This window comes from Cygnus olor, chromosome 4 (genome assembly GCF_009769625.2).
Source record: "Cygnus olor isolate bCygOlo1 chromosome 4, bCygOlo1.pri.v2, whole genome shotgun sequence".
NCBI lineage: Eukaryota > Metazoa > Chordata > Aves > Anseriformes > Anatidae > Cygnus > Cygnus olor.
In genome coordinates, this window is record NC_049172.1 from 44,834,189 (window position 1) to 44,853,747 (window position 19,559).

General features: G+C 38.6%; 1 protein-coding gene across 1 annotated transcript in view; it reads left to right on the forward strand.

Annotated features, from left to right (window-relative positions):
* Positions 1-3,257: 3,257 nt before the first annotated feature.
* PDE5A (phosphodiesterase 5A) overlaps positions 3,258-19,559 on the forward strand; it is a 64,531-nt gene continuing 48,229 nt past the window's right edge. The window contains 3 exon segments of the mRNA XM_040556214.1: positions 3,258-3,528; positions 16,927-17,509; positions 19,005-19,094. Of these exon segments, the coding sequence (XP_040412148.1) occupies positions 3,425-3,528; positions 16,927-17,509; positions 19,005-19,094 (777 nt within the window). The 5' untranslated portion in view covers positions 3,258-3,424.

Consider the following 19,559-nt stretch of genomic DNA (forward strand, 5'->3'; position numbering starts at 1 on the left):
GAAACTTGCTTTACTAATATTAGGCTTCTTCCACTGCGTGCGTGTTTGCATGTGTGTGTGAAAGTGCTGGCTAATAAAGAAGCAGGATAGTTTCCTCTACCTTACCATATTCTAGCCTCACTGGCAATTTAGTACAGTCCTAAACTTGTTTTAGGAGCCAGAATGGTCCAACTGTTTTCCAGATTTAAGGGATGGTAGAAAGACAGCCAATTCCCACTTCTTGCTAAAAGTTGCTCCAATTCATCTAATGAGTAAGTCAGACAAATAAGTCAACTGTGGTGACATTAGAAACCTTATTTTCTTCCCTTTTTAAAGGGGAGTGCTATAGAAATAAATGAGTTTCTAATAAGTTTAAATAAATAAAGGGTTCTTTCAGCATAAATATTTTAGAAACTTCTCTGATTACAAATTTATTTGTTCTATATAAATACTCGTTCTTACATCTGATCATGAGTTAGCAGCATCTCTGATCTATGTGCCTTGCACATACCAAAAAAATCCCATCTTCCTTATCTCCTTATGCTACAGTATTTGCAAAATATACAAAGACTTCAGCTAAAAAGCTTTTCTATCAGCCGGTCCCGCTATAGAAAGGCCTTCTGCAGGAAAAGCATTCTGGCTTCTATACTGAGCTCTCAAGCACCCTGCCTTGCCACAAGTAGCTTTTAAACTTGAACCGGACATATTTATTTGTGTGTCATTACCACAAATCCTTTTCATGTTTACAGCTACTACACATCAGTTCTGTCATCCAAGTTCTGGAAACAAACTGGAAACCTGGGTGTGAGTTAAGATACATGGAGCTTTTTCACAGCACTTTTGAAGCCAAAACCATGCAAGACTTTTTCCAATTTTACCATTCACTCCTCTGTTATGTTTGGCCTTCACCCTGTCCTGTCACCTTAAAAATGAAAACAGCATGTTCATTATTATTCATGAAAATTCATTGGATATGGAGAAAGTATACCTTTTTTTCCCCCAACCATTCCATTTTTGTTTCTTTTGGGAAAGACTATGCTATTCTTTAGTCTGTTGAACTGATGTTTTACCACTGAATTCACAGGAAGACAACCATCTGCATCAGCTTTACTGATTCTTATCTGTAGGATGAATAACTGAGAGGCCATCAACCCTGAGCCAAGCGCATGGTGCTGCTGCCCTGCCCAGCTTCCCCCTCCTTTGGTACAAAACCACACACATGCTCTCGAAACCTGGGCAGCCATCCACGGTCCAGGCAGCTCCATCCTACAGGGTCCCAGGACCTTGTGGCATGAACAGGGATGCTGTACGCTTACTTCTCAGCCAGCCTAGACTTCAATGTTGTTGTTTACAGGGCTCAGTACAACACATATCTGTTCTTGACTGGGCTTTACTGAATGCTACTACAGTAAACATGCTTATTTCTATTAGCGCTCCTCCTAATTATATGAATTGAGATGGTACATATTGCAGCTGACATAATATCATTGACCATTACCTTGTTATTCTCCTATGAGACAGACAGAAAATCCTATTCTATTTTAAATACCAGTAATCAAATTATATATTTGCATTCATCCTTTTGTAAACAATCTCCTGTCTCCTTACAGAAGAGAGATCTCCATCTGTTTGCTCATTCCTAGCTTTCCCATCTAGACCACCTCTGATAATTCTGCAATTGTGTTTTGAGATGGGATGAGCAGTTCTGTTACCAATATGGAATCATTAGGAGACATTCCGGGAAATGCTTGTTGATATTTATGAAATCTGCATTTTATAATTCTTTATTTTACATTTCTCTTGTATTTCTTAAGCATTCTAACATAGTGTTGTTTTCCGAAAGCTTTGCCCAGCTTAAAAGTTTTTATTGCCATGACTAGTGTAGCCTCAAAAGTCTTTTCCTGAATGAAACAGTTAATTTAGAAATCTGCGAGTTCCAGGACATATTTATCTTCTTTTTTCTAACATACCATACTTTCCAGGTTTTGACACTAAACATCAACTTCTTTTATTGCTGTGTTGTCTCTTTTTGTGGTTTGCCTGATAATTCTGAATTTCCCCATTGAAAGACTTCTCTTTGCCTGGACTAGTGGCTTGACTCCTGTGGCATGTCTTAACCAGTTTATCTTCACATCTTGCTCTTTGGTCACCGTGCACATTTCTCCTGAGATTCCTTGTATAACAGAGTTATGTTGATGTAAACCTTCCCTTGCTGTGCGCTCGTATTACACAAACTCTTGCAGCCAAAAGACAGATGTTACACAAAGACACAGAAGAAAAAAATTTCCCCCAAGCTCACGGACAGGCTCTTAATCCCTTTGCCATGAAGCTTCTGCCGCTGCCTCTGCTCGTGCTGCAGAACCCCCCTCTCCTGCTGGGGCTGGAGGCAAGTCTCTACGTGCACTGCCAAAAATCACAAAGGTGTGCGGGGATGTGTGCTCTGTCTGAAGTGCACCACCCTGCATACACTGAAAGGCTTTACGAGGGGCAGAAAACCTTTTACTTTCTATTATCTTTCTCAATTTATCATGCAGGAGAATCGTTTTAAAGACCCTATATATCCCTTTCCACAGAAACCTGCTGCTGCTTTTTACTGGTATTGACCTCCAAAGATACCACATGTGATGACACAGGAAACTATGCCTGTGCATCATACTTCGTGTGAGGTTTTTTGGGAATGCAGTCAATTATTGTAAAAGTGTGCACATGCATATGTTAGAGTGGAACTACAGTACAGGGAAGTGATGCTCAGCACTAACCCATACTTTTAATCCTGCTAATATCAGAGGGAAAAAAAAAAAAAAAAAAAAAGTAGCTGTGAGTCTGGAGCATCTTCAGAGCTAGGCTGCGTTCACTGAGTGTCTAAAGCGAACCTAAAAGCCTCGCTGGAGGCAAGAAGGATCGAAAAGCCAGGGCTTATATCGACACCCAACCGTGAATCACTCCACGGAGCCTTCTGATTTCACCACTTTTTCTAAGCGGGCTTCGCCAGGCCACACCTTGAAGGGCAAATAACCGAAGGCGGGGAGGTGTTCCCTCGGCAGGCTCGGGGCGAACAATTCCCTTCTTCATCGCTTTGGGGTTTCTCCCTGCCCTGGCCAAGCACACGGAGGACGCCTCCTCCTGCCGCCGCCCTCCTCAGCGCCGAGCACCGGAGGCGGCGGGGTCGGGGGCTGCCGCCGGTGCCCCGCGGCGGGACTGAGCCGTGCCGTGCGGGACAGAGCCGTGCCGAGCCGTGCCGAGCGGGGCGGGGGCGCTGCGGGAGGTGGAGCCGCCTGCCCGCCGCGGGCCGGGGATGCGCTGAGGTGCGGCGGCGGGGCCGGGGCTTCCTCCCGCCCGCTTCGGGCGAGCACCTGGGCGCGGGGCGGGGGCGGCCCCCGGCCGGAGGAGGTCGGGCGGCGCTGAAGGGGGTCGAAGGGAGCGGGCAGGGCTGTGGGAGCGGAGCATGGAGCGCAGCTGCCGCCCCCCGCCGGAGCAGGAAGCGGTGGAAGCGTGGCTGGACGATCACTGCGACTTCGCCCGCTCCTACTTTGTTAGGAAAGCCACAAGGTAAGGCTGGCGAGGCGGCGGGCGGAGGCAGAGCCTTCCTCGGCGGCGAAAGGTCGCTCCTCGGTTCCCCTTCGCTGTCCCCGAAGGAAAGAAAAAAGCCGTTCCCCCACCCCCACCCTCGAAAAGAGCAAAGACCGAAAGCAGCCGGCGGCGGCTCCGGGGCAGGCACCCCTGGGGGGCTGTCCTCGCCCCTAGGGGGCTCTCCTCCCCCCTCGGAGGCTGCCCTCGCCCCCGAGCAGCAGGCAGAGGGCTGCTCCCTGCCCGGCCCCGCCGGCCCGAGGGAAGCGCAGCGAAGCGCTGGGAGATGCCGGCCGGCCGGGAGGGGCAGCGAGGCGCTACTTGTCACCCCCAAACTGGGACTGTCCTTAAAGAGCGCAGCCGAGCCCCTGGCTCTGTAGGTTTAGGGGCCGAGACCGGCTGGGATTGGGATTGGGGCTGGGATTGGGATTGGGGCTCGCCGTTCTGCAGCCGTCGTGGCCGGCAGGGGGCAGCGCGGAGCCGGGCTGCGGCGCAGGGCAGGCAGCGGCTGCGAGTTCCCCTGCGCCCGGGGGCGGCTGCTCCTCGCTTCCCGTCCTTCGGGTTTGGTTTTTGCCAAGAGCTAATGTAAAGATCCGAAGAGCTCATCTGGGCTTTCCCCCCTGGCCTGACATGCTGCCTTTTGGAGATAAGACGAGGTATTTGCTCACCGTTGTCACACTTCAGTAGTGGGACTTCGAGTTGAAACTGAGTAAATTCAGCTATTTTTAGAAGTGGAGTCAGGTTTCCATTTTGAATATTTTCCGATAAACAAAGCAGTGGGGATGCTGAGCACAGGCAATCTGCGGCTCCCACGGTATATCTCAGTGGAGAGCTCGGGTTAGTAAGTCCTGTGGTTTGGTCCTTGGACACACCACCTCCGCGGGCTCTCCTCTCCTCTCCTCTCCTCTCCTCTCCTCTCCTCTCCTCTCCTCTCCTCTCCTCTCCTCTCCTCTCCTCTCCATCTGCTCACTGCTGCTGATTTACTTCTTTCCCAAGTCACTTAGCAGGGATGGCTGCATTCTGAATGAGGCTTTGCTGCTGCTCCTCTCTGCATGGGATGGGGCGGTAAGAAGAGAAATCCCCATTAATAATTGACTCACAGCAAGCCAGAAGGCTTTGGGGGTCACCTGCTTTCTTGTGACCATCTGTCACACAGTCCCTCTTTCCTCTGTTGCTTCTTCCTTAGGTTCATTTAGCAGAAAAGTAATAAAAAATGCCTTTAAATAAGTATTTAAAATGTTGAATTTTTAAAAAAGGCTGTGCATAGGTATAGCTGATGGAAGTGTTTAACTTTGGTATTCTGCAGAACACTAGTTCATGGTATATAACTGAAGGGTAGCTTGTTTGCCCAGGAAATAGGGTGTTAGTAGCTTTGAGAAGTAGCATTTTATTAGTCCAGCTTGTCACACTTCCTTTGGAAACTGGAAGTAGTATCGAACAAATAGGAATGCTAATTAATAGTAACTGCTGTGTCAGATTTGTTTTCCCCTTGGAGGGGTTTGGTTAGCCTCTTTCTTACGCTGAGGCAGCTTTGTGTTTGAGGCAGTGTTAAGCAGGCAGTAGTTCCCCAAATACAATCCAGTCGTGTCTTCGTGACAGCAATGCCTCTGCATTTAGAGAAGGTTTTGCAGAAAAACTGTTGACTTGGAGTTGTTGCTTGGCAGTAATCGTGATGGTTTTATAGAGATGAAAACATTGTATTAGTTTTGAAACTATCTTCTCTGTTGTTTTGCATGGAGTGCCTTTTTTTCTTTTTTGTATTACTGTCTAAATAGCAAACTATAAATATTTAATAAGGAATGCCTATTTCATATGTTAGCTTGTATTTGATTAGGCAAGTTGTGAGTTACTCAATTGTATGGTTCAGGTTTTATTCACTGAAATGATACCCTGTAAACCTGATAAAATGTTTAAAATAGCACTACAATGTAGAACATTAGAGCTTAAAAAGGGGGGAAAAAAACCACAGCCCACTAACATTTAATGCTATGCTTTGTTTTAGTTGAAACTTTGTGCTACAGCAGTACATTGAACAGACTATGCTGTGAATCTTTCGGTTAATTAGCATTAGATTTATTCTGTCAAGTAAAACAATACTCCTTGAGCTAGTTCTTACTGTTTTCTAATCTTAATTTACTGCTGTTTTTTTATTGTTATTGTTGTTGTTTGGTTTTTTTTCTTCTTTATAATATGCATAAGTCCTCACAGGTCCTGAAAGCAGTTGACCAAAAGTTAGTTACTGTGGTATCTTACAGAGCAGAGGCATATCTTGCATATCCTACTCCTCAACACTAGGCATAATTGCTAATGGCAAAAGTTTCTCTCTGTGTTTTTCAAATATTCGCATGCAGGAACAGATCACCAGCTAAACCACTTATTACAGAGTAATACAAGCCCTTTCTACTAATGATAATTGGCTTTGAGTCAGACCCTAATTTAGCAATTGCATTTTATGCTAGGCATTAATTTTTATATTTCTGTGTAATTAATTAATTCCTGCAGTGTTCTGGTAATTCTGCCTCCAAAAATTGTTTGTAGAATTAGGTGTCTAATTAATACTAATAAAATAAATACTTTGGGTAGTCTTATGCTGCAGATTTTATTTATTTATTTTTTAAGTATGGGAGTCATATCTTATATTCATGGAGCGAGTGGTAACTATTCCATTTTGCATGCATCAGTTTCATGTTAGTATCAGTTTTCATCGTTTAACTTACACATTTTCTGACAGGGTGGCACTTCAAAAGAAAGCATTTGCTTTTACTCATTTGTATTAATTGTTGTTTGTAACATGGGTGTGACAACTGGCAGAGTTGATAGGCTCACCAGTAGACATTCTGGATGCTTGGGGAGAAGGGCTGCAGGTCCTCTGGTTAATGACTGCTTTTGTCCTCACCCCTAAAACGTGTTGCAGGAGATAATTATATCCAAAGGGTTTACACCTTGTGTTTTGATCCTGCAAAGCCTTGAGGCTGACTGTGTCTGGAGGCAGGCCACATTGCTGCCTCCCTCAAGTCTCTGATGGCTAGGTGCACTGACAAGTTCTGCGATAAAGCTCGGATGATTGACTTCCACCTGCACAGCACAAGGTTGCAATCCCACAAGCATGTACAGATGAATAGCTTTAAATTTATCCCTCCTTTCAGTATGTGAACAAACTGCGATCCCATAAGTAGGAAGCTACAGAATCAGTTATTTATTACTTTCTTTTGTACCAGGGAGACAAATGGTATACAGAGATAATATAAATAGCTATTATCCATGAAGTGCTACAGGCTGATCAAAGTGCAGAACAACAAAGGGGAAGTATGTCACCAGCACTCAGTGAAGTTTTATCAGAGATGAATTTGGTTCACTTAGGGATTCAGTCTGCTGGTTGGCAGACCTTCTGGCTGGAGGGTTTCTTACTGCACGCTTAGGGGTTCAAGAATTCCTAAATGCCTGGCTCCTACTAAATTTAAGCAATATATTTTCTTGCTTTTTGTTTCAGCTCCTCTTGTTATTTTTCCTCTTTCAAAGTTTTAGAATTGCGTATCGTATTTTGGCTTCCCAGAAAGCAGAAAAGTCTTCAAGCAAAACAATACTTATTTTAGATTGCCTTGAGTTTACCCATAGTGTTGTTTAAAGACACTTTATAGCTCATGTTCAGAAGCTTTAAAGTATAATTTGATGTTATTGTCACAAAACTGTACTGCATTTATGACTGAATCTTGTTGCCGTTTTTGTCTTCCTAAAGTTCTATCATTCCATATTTCCTTTAAAAAATAATCCATGCATTTTCACGTTCAAACTTCATACTTACTTTAACCCTCTGTGGAATACTTGTGTATTTCTAACTTCCTGCTTGTCCCTACTCTTACAGATATGAGAGGGATTCTCTTTTGGTGCTCTTTGCGATCACAAGCAGCAGGCTGCCAAAACAACCAAAGTAAAAATTCTTCTCGGTTAGAGACATCTGCATTGTTCCAGACAGTTTTTGTCTGGCTTCCTAAATGTATGGCACAACAGATATAAATTATTAAACCAACTCTTGTATGTCTCTCACTGGAAATAGGGTTATTTTGTTATAAATACATCTTGGCTTATTAAACCAGGCTGGGAAATATTTACAAATGAATTAAGGTGGGGTGGTTTTTGGAAAAATAAATGTCCTTAACAGCATGGTACTTCATAGTGCTTCACTGAGGATTCCAGAAGTGGCATTTACTGGGAACCTGCACTTTGCTGGAATTCAGAGATTGCACAATTTGAATATATCAATTACATTTATTACTTTGAAAATAACTCAAGTACAGTCGTTTTTTCTTCTTGGTGGTTGGCGGACAATCAGTTTGTAATGTGCTGCCTGGTGTACTTAGGACACTTGCCTTCTAGTCTCCGTGTCTAGAGGGCTTTTCAAAAATGCCATTCCTTTTGAGCTGGCTATTTATGTTTAATCTCATAAATATTATCTGTAAGGATGTCCTTGCTTTGTTTGGTAATGTGTGCTTATTTTTTTCTAATTGAAAGGAAATGATTTTTTGAGCAAGTGTATGAGAATTCAGATTATCAAAGACATAAGTATATAAAATTTTCTGCACTGAAATGTGTTTTGGTCTAGCTTTTCTTAAAAAAAAATGGCTTATGGAAAAAATACTAATCCTAAGAATATACAAGTATGAGCCATATTCATCCTTAATGTGACCGTGGTAAGTAGGCAGTGGTTTTTAAACTTCTGTGATTGAAGGACCCCTTACAACTTTCCAGTGGAGGCACAGAATCCTATGCAAATTGTTCAAATATGCTGAAAGTAGATTTGCTTTTCTAAGTTACTTGATGTGAAGCATTTACAAGTGGACGGCAGACCCACTGATTCTTTGGACCATATCTAGAAAACCACAGGAAGCAGTGGTGTTAATGCAGGGATTTGAATGTTTTCTCCCACTTACTTCTATTAGATATTTACAGAGCTCTTCTAAGAAAGGAGTACAGAAAAAAAAAATTTCTATGAAATCTTGGAAAGCTTTCTTGTAGGTCTAACGATCTCCATAGTTATTTCATTTATAGTCTCCATACCCTTTTGCCTTTCTTGACAACTGCAAAGTACATCCCAAAATATTTCAATCTCTTGATTTCTTACCATCCTGAATGTTTTTTGAATGTTATCCACGTTAATGAAGTTGTAAATGTGATTAAGTATTTTTGGCATTTATTCTTGGAAATAAAGTTAGGTCTGTGCCTGAGTATTTTGGAAACAAAGTTTAAAACAGCAAATACTGGAGACTGAAGAAAATATCATTTGAGAAACAGTTATAAATTTCTAGTAAGTGATTTCTATCTTTAATTCCCAAAAAGCTATAAGCTGAACTCCTACACAGAATCTTTGGCATGAAGGTAAACTAGTCAGCAGATAGTACTGAGCATCTGCAAGAAGAACAAGTTTTTAGTACTTACTGTTTGCCTTAGGCAATCAAGAAACAAACAGGCATGTCAGCACATTAACTAAAATACTACTGGTGAACCTTAGTGGCCAGGTAGAAAATAAGGTGGACTACGATTAACATCTTCCTGCCTTCTTTGGGTTCAGGGTAACTTTAGTATTGTATTACAGTGCTTGTGGTAATACCGATAGGTGTTTGAAATTCATTTCCATTCTTGTTGCTGTTAGTAGGATGAATTTAGAGAACAGGGTCTAAATTTATGGCAACGGGAAAGAAAGTGGAGTTGAGGTATACGTCGCCCTTGTGGGAGACAAGGAAGTTAGACACCTTTTATTTTTAAAATTGTAGAAGTTCGTGAAACTTTTATGTTGGGTATCTGTTGAATCTTCACAATTGCCAGCTGCTTACATGAGGAGGAAATTCATGTCTTTGCACAGGATTAGTACAAAGACTACGGATATAAAATAAAAATATCACACCAATCTGATTTTGAAGCTGAAGGGAGGTTTCTAGGGTGTAGAAATTTTGCTAGCTAACAAGCACAAGGATAAAATTCATGACACATCACCTGTGATGTTGTCAGATCAAAGAAAGTACATTTAAATATCATAGCCTATATTCATGCTTATTTGAATGCTAGATTAAAGTTGAACTGTGGGGAGAATATATGATCCAGAGTAAGAAACAAAGCCAGTTTAGACAATACATTCTTGACTTGAACTAATATGCAACAACCTGTTTTCATTTTCAGCATTAAGGAGGAGGCATTTTGCTTTTGTCATTAATAAATATAATTAATAAAATCACAAAATACAAGTCTTTCTTTTCCTTACTGGCAAAGAAATGTATATTTATATGGAATGCATCTTGATTTATAAGATTTACTTTTTTTTTTTTTTTAAGGGGAGGGGGGGGAACAGCATTAAGTACAAAAGGAGCTATTTACAAAGTGCCAGAAAAGAAACCCTGATCAAATGGCCCTTGTGAATTACTCAATGGTTGTAATTTCACATTAGGTCTGGCACTGAAAATATAGCCACAAAATATATTTGCTTGGTAAAAGATATATATTTTCCCATTTATTTGTGCATTGTGGTGAACTCACCCCAGCACAGAGGGCCAGCCCAAAGCCTCTGCACCACTTAAGTCCTACTTAACCCCTGTTTTGGGACTTTAAGTGGAACTGAACCAGTGCCTAAGATTTATGGGAAGTCTCCAGGCAGGTGTACACTTAACTTTTAATCAGTCATTCACCAAAGCCACTGGCATTGTGCTATTGCTTTCCACAACAAAATAATTAGATCCATGGTTATTTTTAAGATTTTTTTTGAGCCTGCAATGAGAAGTAAACATTTGGAGGAGAAATAAAAGGTCATGTTTTAGAATTTGACCTTCAGTCTCTGAGGATTTACTGTGTCTTTCTTTATACTGTGAATAGAAAGTTCGTTTTAGGGAAGACAGCAATTCTTGTTAAAAGTTAGGCTTGCAGTTTTCTTAAAGAAAACGTGAAAATAGCTGAGAACAGTCTGTTAAAGAGTTTCCCGTTTCTAATACTTTTGCTTCAAATAATAAATTGACCTCTGCCTCCTATTTTAAAAATAATATGAGCATCAGACAAGATTTATATTATTTCATAGTTCCAAAAAGTTATTTTACTCTTTCATGACCATGATTTGAGTCCAGAATCAGAATTCTTCATTTAGATCTGTATTCAAATTGAAATCCATCGGACAACTTGCATGTTTAACATTAAATATAAGTTTATATATTTAACCAAGTTGTGCCCAAAAATTGACATCAACTTTAAGTTGTATTTTGTCTTCACAAATTGTTTGCCTACCACATAGGAATAGCATCTCTAGTAACTATAACTGGACAAGGGTTTAAGGAAAAGCAGTTGTTGTCTGTCTTTTTTAGTTCATGTGTAAACACATTTTTACAGTTATTTTTAGTATTTCCATTTAATGAGGCCTTGCACAGTTTATTTAAATCTTTCCATAGCTAGAAAGGAGACAAAAACACTTCAAAAATGATTGTGAAATAGGATGTACTAGAAACAAAATGGAAAGGCAAATTGAATATCCAAGATGCTTGTTGTGAATTTCATACTCATTTGTTAAAATTGAATAGATTTCAATTTGTTAACCCTTTAAATGATTTCTATATCTAAATTATGTCAAGACATGGGAAAGAAATTTGAAGACATCTAGTGGTTACATTAAGGAAAGCAATTGAGAAACAGATAACAGGCTTGGCTTGAAATATTGTTGACTTCAACACTAGCAGGATTAGGCCACAGGAACTCGGATACTCAAAAGCTGCCATTCTGTAGTAGGCAAGTTTGGATTGAATCCCTCTCTTGAAGTGTATTATCAGTAACTGCCAGTTTAAATGAAAAACTAGCAAAACATTCTACACAACTGCTGAAATATTACATGTTGTATACCTGAACGATTTATGAGCAACAGAGAAAATGTATGGGAAATTATTTGTTGTTTCACTAAAATCCACTCAACATTTGTTACTTTCATGGTACAGTAATTATTACATATCTTTGTCCAAGATGAATAGGATGCAGCATACTGTCATAGTTGCCTCTCAGTATTATTTTTGTGCTCTGTTTTTGCAGATTTTGTCCAACGATTCTAAATATTCACTGAATGGTCACACAAGTATGGTCTTACATATGTGAACGTGTGAGCAAAGCAACTATAATTTCGCTGTTACTCTTTAAACATCTTTACCAGGTGGTTTTGTGTTTTTTTGCCTTTTTTTTTTTGAGAAGTATGTGGTGTATTCTGAAGATAATCTCAAGGACACAAAGATGGGTGCAGTAAATTATTTAACGTTCCCAGTGTGTGAGTAGAATAGTAATTAGTGTCAGGTCAGCATGTTTTGATAAGTAAGGCACAGAAAATCAAGCTGAGGTTCTTTTGAGGTATAACTGCTTGAACTGTCTCAAGCCATGTCTCTTCCTTGTGCCTATGTTTTCTCAACCACTGATTTTTTTCTATTTTTGTTGCCTATTCAAATTGCAAACCTCTTGCTTCAAGGACAGTTCTACTTCCTGTACAATCTTTAACACACCAGGGCGAGTCTTAGCTCTTCTGAAGTTCCTGAGTGATAATGCAATGCAGATAATACGTGTGTAGTTGGATACAAGTGATTACAAAGAGGATCACACAATCTTTTTTTTTCCTTAAAATGTTTTATCTTCCATTGTATTTTCATCTGCTTCTCATCCCCTCTTGAAAATTCCTCTCAAATTTTATCATCTGCTGATGAGATCACCTGCCAAATTCAGCAGTCGCTATTATCATGATCCTTTGAAGTTGAGAGGAAAGACTGAAAGAAGTGATTAAAGAATGGTTACTTCGTAGTTGTGCTTATGAACTCCGGAATAAATCATAGCTTTCTCAGGTGGAAGCTCATAGCGCAGTAAAAGACCATACTGCAGAGAAGGATGTATGCAGCACATGAGGAATGAGTGTAGATGTCTGTATCTCCTTAACCTGCAGTGACTAAAAAGCTTTGCTGTGATGGAAACATTGCATTGGTTTTAACTATCTGTGTAGATCACTATGAATCAGTATCTGCTCCTGTTTAACACACTGCTGTAACTTCTAAACTTACTTTCACCTTAACGTAATTTTTGCAAGGGTTTGGTCCTTACCGTCAGCTCTTAACAACGCCAATGCTTACTGAAGGCTACTCGTATGAATAGAGTGGTCACAAGTGTTTGTTTCTTCACGTAGTCCTTTCAAAATCACATCTTAGTCACATTTAGCACTTGTTACTAATTTCCAGTCACTTACCTGTGGTTCAGTATGTGTCTGGTATCAAATACTTTGAGCTAGCCTTGTGCTGAGAAAATAGTTGTTTGTAATAATACTTGTCATACATTGTTAAATAGGATAGAAAGTCAACAAGCAAACGTACGTCAAGACTTCATCTCATAGATTTCAAATAGAGCTAGAATATGCCAGTTAATGTGAAATGCTAGTTCTTCCACCCATAACTGTATGAGTAAAGCGAGCTAAATAGTTTCCTTGTTAGAAGAGGCATTCAGTAAAGGTCAGTGAACACTGTTCTTATTCCAGCTGAATTTGAGCAGCTTTCCTGTTGCCTAAACTAAAATGCCTAAATGGTTTGAAGTTGAAAACCATACTTTAAAATGCATAGCTAAGGATTTTTTTGTTGCTGTGAACCTACAGAGCTGTTTGAAAATTGCACGCTGTGTTGGCAATTTATTGGACCATCATCTAAGGGACATTAAGGGGGAGAGGAATATGTTGCTTGTAATTATGCAGCTTCACATACAGTTCTGTTCAATGTCAAAGCATTGTATAAGTAATGCAGACAGCTAACAAGTAGCCAGTCCTTATTAAAGAAATGTAATTACTTTCACTGGAAAGGCTTTACAGTTATGTTCCACATCCCTCAACAACCTCCAGCAGATAGAGAAACATTAGAAAGCTTATTTTACACAGTGAAAAGCCAAAAAGGTAAAAACTAAATTATTTCATGGCCACAGTGTGAGAATTGGTATTAGAATTCAGCATATATTGTTTTTACTGATTATTATTACTACAGTGTTAAAGCCAGAAGACATCATTACACAAAAGTAAAGAAGTAGTAAAAAGGCAAGTTTCAAATGATAAGCCAAATTTCTGCTTTAGCTTTTGTTTTGTCCATAAGGGGGACCTGAATCTTTTTCTGCCTTATGTCTTGTATCAACATATCCACCTATGTAAATTCAGTGTAAAACAGAGCTAACCAAAATGGTAGCGTTTTATATTCTCACTTTCTCATGTGTAAATAAGCAGAAAATCAGATTACTCTAAAATTGCTGTCACTCAGCAATAGTACAGGTTCACGCTGATCCGTTTCCAAACGTGCCTAGACAAATCACTGTACCTAATTGCTGGCTAGTTGAAGAAAGCTTCCATCTGGTTATATGTTATTACAGTCTCTTTTAAGTCTTATTTTACATGGATGCCAGTCCTCTACGTTCAAAAATCAAGTCCGCATGCACAAATGTGAAACTGGCTCAGCTCACAAGCCCTCTTTTCAAACTATTGATCATTCTCTATTTACTTTTCTGTGTCTGAGACTTTACATGCACACAGCTCGTGTTTTCAGGTTTGTCTCTGAAGCCTTAGTGCTAGATGCTCAATTTTGTTTAGAAAAAGCTAAAATTTCCAAGTAATTGCTTCTGTTGAAGAATCAAACAAAAAGAACCCAAATAAAAAGCACGTGTGATGACAAGTTATAAGCACTGATTTTAGAAGTTGTATTGTGCTTACCTAAAAATTTTTGCATTTTGTTCTCTTTTTTTTTTCTTAAGGATATTTTTGGTCATTTTCATTACTATTTTTTATTCTGCTTTCTCATTCAATTTTAAAATGAAAAATTCAAATGTTATCAAATGCTAGCTTCTTATTTTGGCTCTCACTGAAACAGCTTTTGCAAGTGTGATTTTGCCCTGTGCAAATTATATGTATTTCAACAATACATGGTCGCAACTCCCACATCTGGTATTTATGCTGATTAAGTACTATCAAATAATCTTGTTAAAATCATAGTCTTAATAATACATTAATTGCTCCTTATGTTTCTTCATTGTGTGAAGTATTTGGATGAGATGACTTCACAAAAAGTATATATTGCTGCTGTAATCAAGAAGGATCACTGGTAGCTTTTATGAATATACTTAAAAAGCAGAGTTTACTTCCTTTACTAATAAGTAGCTAAGCAATGAACCAAAACCCTTTCAGAATAACAATGGAATTTCATAGTGTTCTCTGGCACCATGTTTCCAGTAATTGGACTAGCTTTGTATTGCTGGGAAATTTATAATAGATGTTGACTGAGGTATATTACTGCTACGGTAAGCACTGTTCCAGGAGCTTCATGGAAAATGTAAAAACAAGGAATGAAATTCTAGCTTGGTGGAACTCTGAGGCAAAACTCCCACTGCCTTAACTGTGTCCAACATTTCATTCAGTGGTTTTGGACAAAGACCCTTACAACTCAAGACTCTCGTCTTCAGAAGATTCACAGATGTGCATCACACACGTGATGTGTGACCACATTAACCAGTCAGCCTTGAAGGTCAGTGAGGCTATGAATGATATTACCCATCTGTGTAAGGTTTTGCATGATGAGGAGGAAAAAAAATAGTCTACCTACTTATCTGGAGTTGCACTGGTGTGAATAAGAGGACTTGGTTTCACAGTGCTGTATTGAATGAGATCTGCCTCAAAAAAAAAAACAAAACACTTTTTTTTTGAGGTGGGGGCTAAATTATTAAGTAGTTCACAAAGAGGTGGGATGGGTACAGTAACATAATGACTTTCTTTTGCCCAAGTGCTCTCTTTACACTCACACTGTTTCCGAAATTAATTCAATTTTTCATAGTATGTTTTCCTACAGTTGAGGCCTCCAAATTGTATGTGATTGCAGAATCTGAGAAACTCTTTCACAACATAAGGCAAATAAGTCTCCTGTTATGGACTGCTTCTTAATAAAGATAGTATTGGTGGATTTTAGATTTTAATCAGCTATATTACTCTGAATTAACAATTAACAACTAACTTGCATCATTGCATTCTACAACATAGATGAAGCTGTTCTATAAGAAAAAAAGGCTATGTACTATCATTTACAAATTTAAGATATACTAATGCATGTAACTGATCAGAGGCTGACTAACCTGATTAATTTCCGTGGTTTCATTCAGCTTCAGTCTTGAAATTCCTGTGGTCTGCTGAGCAAATAAAAAATATCCCAAATTTAAAATATGACCACCATGAAAGGCTTCCAAGAGATCAGACTTTTTAATAGGATATTTGCTGTTTGTAGGGCAAACATTATGTAATTCATAAAAAGCATTTCTTCTGAGAGCAGATCATGTGACAAGGTTTCCTCACAGCATAGAGTAAATGAAATTTGAAAAAAAAAAAAAAAAGGATTTTTGACAAGTAAATATTACAGTGATAAAGTATAGTTTTTTTTATAGTTTTTTAGTATAGTTTTTTTTTGATGTTAGATGTGTTTATGGATAATTCAAGATAGGCTGCATTTAGGGAGGATATAATTGAAGTTCTGGAGATTTAACATTAAAAATATATTTTAAAATTTTACTATTAATTTTTAAACACTTCAAAAACATTATTTTGGGTTGAATTAGGCAATGAGTTTTATCCTCAAGGAACTTAAATGGGAGAGATATGAAAACAACATGTTTTCATTGTTTTGAAGAGATTTGAATTAGAAATATTCATGTTTCTTTCTGACAGTTTTTAAGCAAAGCTTCAATGTTGACTCAAACAGCATTTTTCATGAGTTGTGAGACAGCAGGGAAAATTAACTTAAAATAGTGGACAAATAACATAAGAACAACATAAAAATAGGAGAGGTTGCAGGTGCTTTGACAGAATTGAAGTTCAAAACCATCTCTTAAAACATTAAGAAATGGTCTAGAAAAATAGAATTAAAACAGCTTTATTTTCACACACACAATTTTATATATATATATATATATATATATATATATATATATATATACACACACATCTTATAAATAATTCCATACCTTAGGAATGGGAAGGACTTGAACTTTTCAAGCACTAGATTATAGTGTAAACTTTTGATCTCCTGTATTCTGAAAGCCACAGAGTAAGCAGTCTTCCTCTGGCCTATTCAAGTATTTCCTCTAGGTGGAAACAGTTTCCTTTTTACAGGGGATAAAACATTACAAACTTAACCTAGGCTAAGTGCTGCCTAAAACTGAAGAATATTGGTAAATATTGATATAGAGGAACTCTAAAGGTGCACTCATGTCCACTATATGAAAAAGTTTAAAGTTATCCTCTTTGCAGTGTCGTCTTCAAATATGTGTTAGTTCCTAAAGATTTTTAACATATATTATTTACTACATTTTATTTTTGTTTTACAGAGAAATGGTTAATGCATGGTTTGCTGAGAGAGTTCATACCATCCCCGTCTGCAAGGAGGGAACCAAGTCTCAGAGTGAATCCTGTGCTTGTCACCAGCCTGCCTGTGCTGAGACTACCAACTCTGGGACGCCAGCGAGGAAAATCTCTGCTTCTGAATTTGACAGACCCTTACGGCCTATTTTTGTCAAGGACTCAGTAGGAGCAGTGACCTTCCTCTCTGGCTCTGAAAAGAAGGAACAGATGCCTCTGCAATCTCCAAGGATTGGGACCAGTGCAGGGGATCAGTGCTCAAGGCTCTTAGAACTTGTGAAAGATATTTCTAGTCACTTGGATGTCACAGCACTTTGCCATAAAATTTTCCTACATATCCATGAGCTTATAGCAGCTGATCGCTATTCCCTGTTCTTGGTCTGCGAGGATAGCTCTAACGAGAAGTTTCTTGTAAGCAGACTGTTTGATGTGGCTGAAGGCTCCACCCTAGAAGAAGCTTCAAACAGCTGCATTCGCCTTGAGTGGAACAAGGGCATCGTGGGCCATGTGGCTGCTATCGGCCAGCCTCTGAACATCAAAAATGCGTATGAGGTAAACCAAGAAAATCTATCTTGAACAAATCTTGAAACTAGAAAAAGCTGATGTGACTTTGTCATTTTAGCATATGTATTTGGAGCTTTGTTGACTTATACCAGTCAAGAGGCAAACCTGACACCAAATTTCCTATTAGAATAGGCATATTACACAAGCACACAGATGCAGAAACTTGTAGCTATGACTAATGCTAGAGGAATGGTAGCATCAAAATCAATTATTTAAGTTTGACAGTCAGATTTTCAGCCCCGTCTTAACCAGTTATGTACACACCAGTATTTACATTTCTAGCTTTGGACACACAAATGTTTATGTATAAGGACATAAGATACTTCCGCACCAAAATGAATGAAGTTATGAGCATGAGTAATTATTTGCAAAACTACGGTCCTGAGACTGAAAATAATTTTGAGAAGTTTATCATATCTGGGGCACAAAGAGCAGGATCTGAATGAATAAGAACAGGGTGAGGCTTTGAACTGTATAGCAGTCTCCCAAATGAAATAATACTCTGCAATATGCATAACTTAATGCAAGGCTAGATGAAAAAGGAAAGAGAATCCAGCACTGGGAGAGGACCTGTCTTATACCTCCTCTTAACATCTTTTAATTCCAGGCTCTTTGGATATGCTTATTTTGTGCTTTGAATCTAGGGATGATGGAAAATTTAATTAACTAATACAAGCATAGAGAGCAAAAAATTACCACTTCTGATTGATCATCTCTTGGTTAATCTCAGCATGTTTACAGAATTGGGTACCATTACCAAGTACTATTCTTCAGAAGCAGCAAGGAGCACAGTATGATTGCATATGTTGTTTTAATTTTCGGCAAACACTTGCTTTTTCACAAAGTGCCTAAATATTTGTTGATATGTCTCCAATGGGGCATCACCTATCCTTGTATTTTAAAAGTTCTTCCTTGTATTGAGTCATCATGCTCAACTTGAAATCAATTACTAGAGAAAGAACAGCAGCTATATATATAGTTATATTTATATTTTAGTGAGATTTGAAGTTTTATAACAACATTCAGCTGAAAAAAAAAAGATGTAAGTGAGTAAAAGCAAAAACATTAACCACTTTCATGAAATTTTTTCTTTGGCCATATGTCTTTCAGTATGTTTCTGTAATTTCCTTTTGATGATAAAAGCTATACTGGAGATAGTTATTCCATGCATAAATTCTTTATAATGATGGTCTAAGCTCAAGAAAGGCTTTTCCTAAAGTTGTTTGTTTTCTTGTTCTTTCTGTCAGTTGTATATATCCACAGGCACTCATGTTCCACATAAATGTTTTGTTGTGTTTTTTTTTCCCTTTTAACCCACTCTGACAGTAACACCTTTATATAATTATTAACTGTTACCTAAGATAGCAAAGGTTCCATTACTAGCTAAGTCAGATACTGTACTTTTTTAACCTTTAAACCAGGGAAGAAAAAGAAACAGTCTTTAAGCAAGTAGTCAACTAATTATTTTTTTCTCCTATATCAGGATCCACGATTCAATGCAGAAGTCGACCAGATCACGGGGTATAAGACTCAGAGTATTCTTTGTATGCCAATAAAGAATCATAGGGAAGAGGTAAGTTGCAGCATTGGGTTCACTTCATGTAATACTGTTTCCAGCTATGCTAATTCTTTAAACTTTTATTAGCTGTCAGTCATTATCTTACAGCATAAACCCATATCTTTTTTTTAAAAAAAAAAGACTGTGTGCTTATGATTGCTTGGACTTTTAATTTTATCTTATCTAGTTCAGTAATGTAAGCCAAAGGGAATTGTCAAGAAGAGTTTAACCCCCAGATGCAGAAGTAGAATATATGAATTTAACTCCAGAAGTGCTGTTCATGGTTCCTGTACCTAGTATCTGTCAGCATTAAAATTCTCTGCGGGTTTATTGGTCTATCTCGGCACACACTCAGATTGCAATTAAGAGTTACTGTGCTTCAGCTTGGGTTTTATCTAGGTTATGTTCTTGAGAGTACATAAATTATTTTTTATCATTGTATAAAAGGTTTTTACATTCTGTTAACTCAGCTCATAAGTA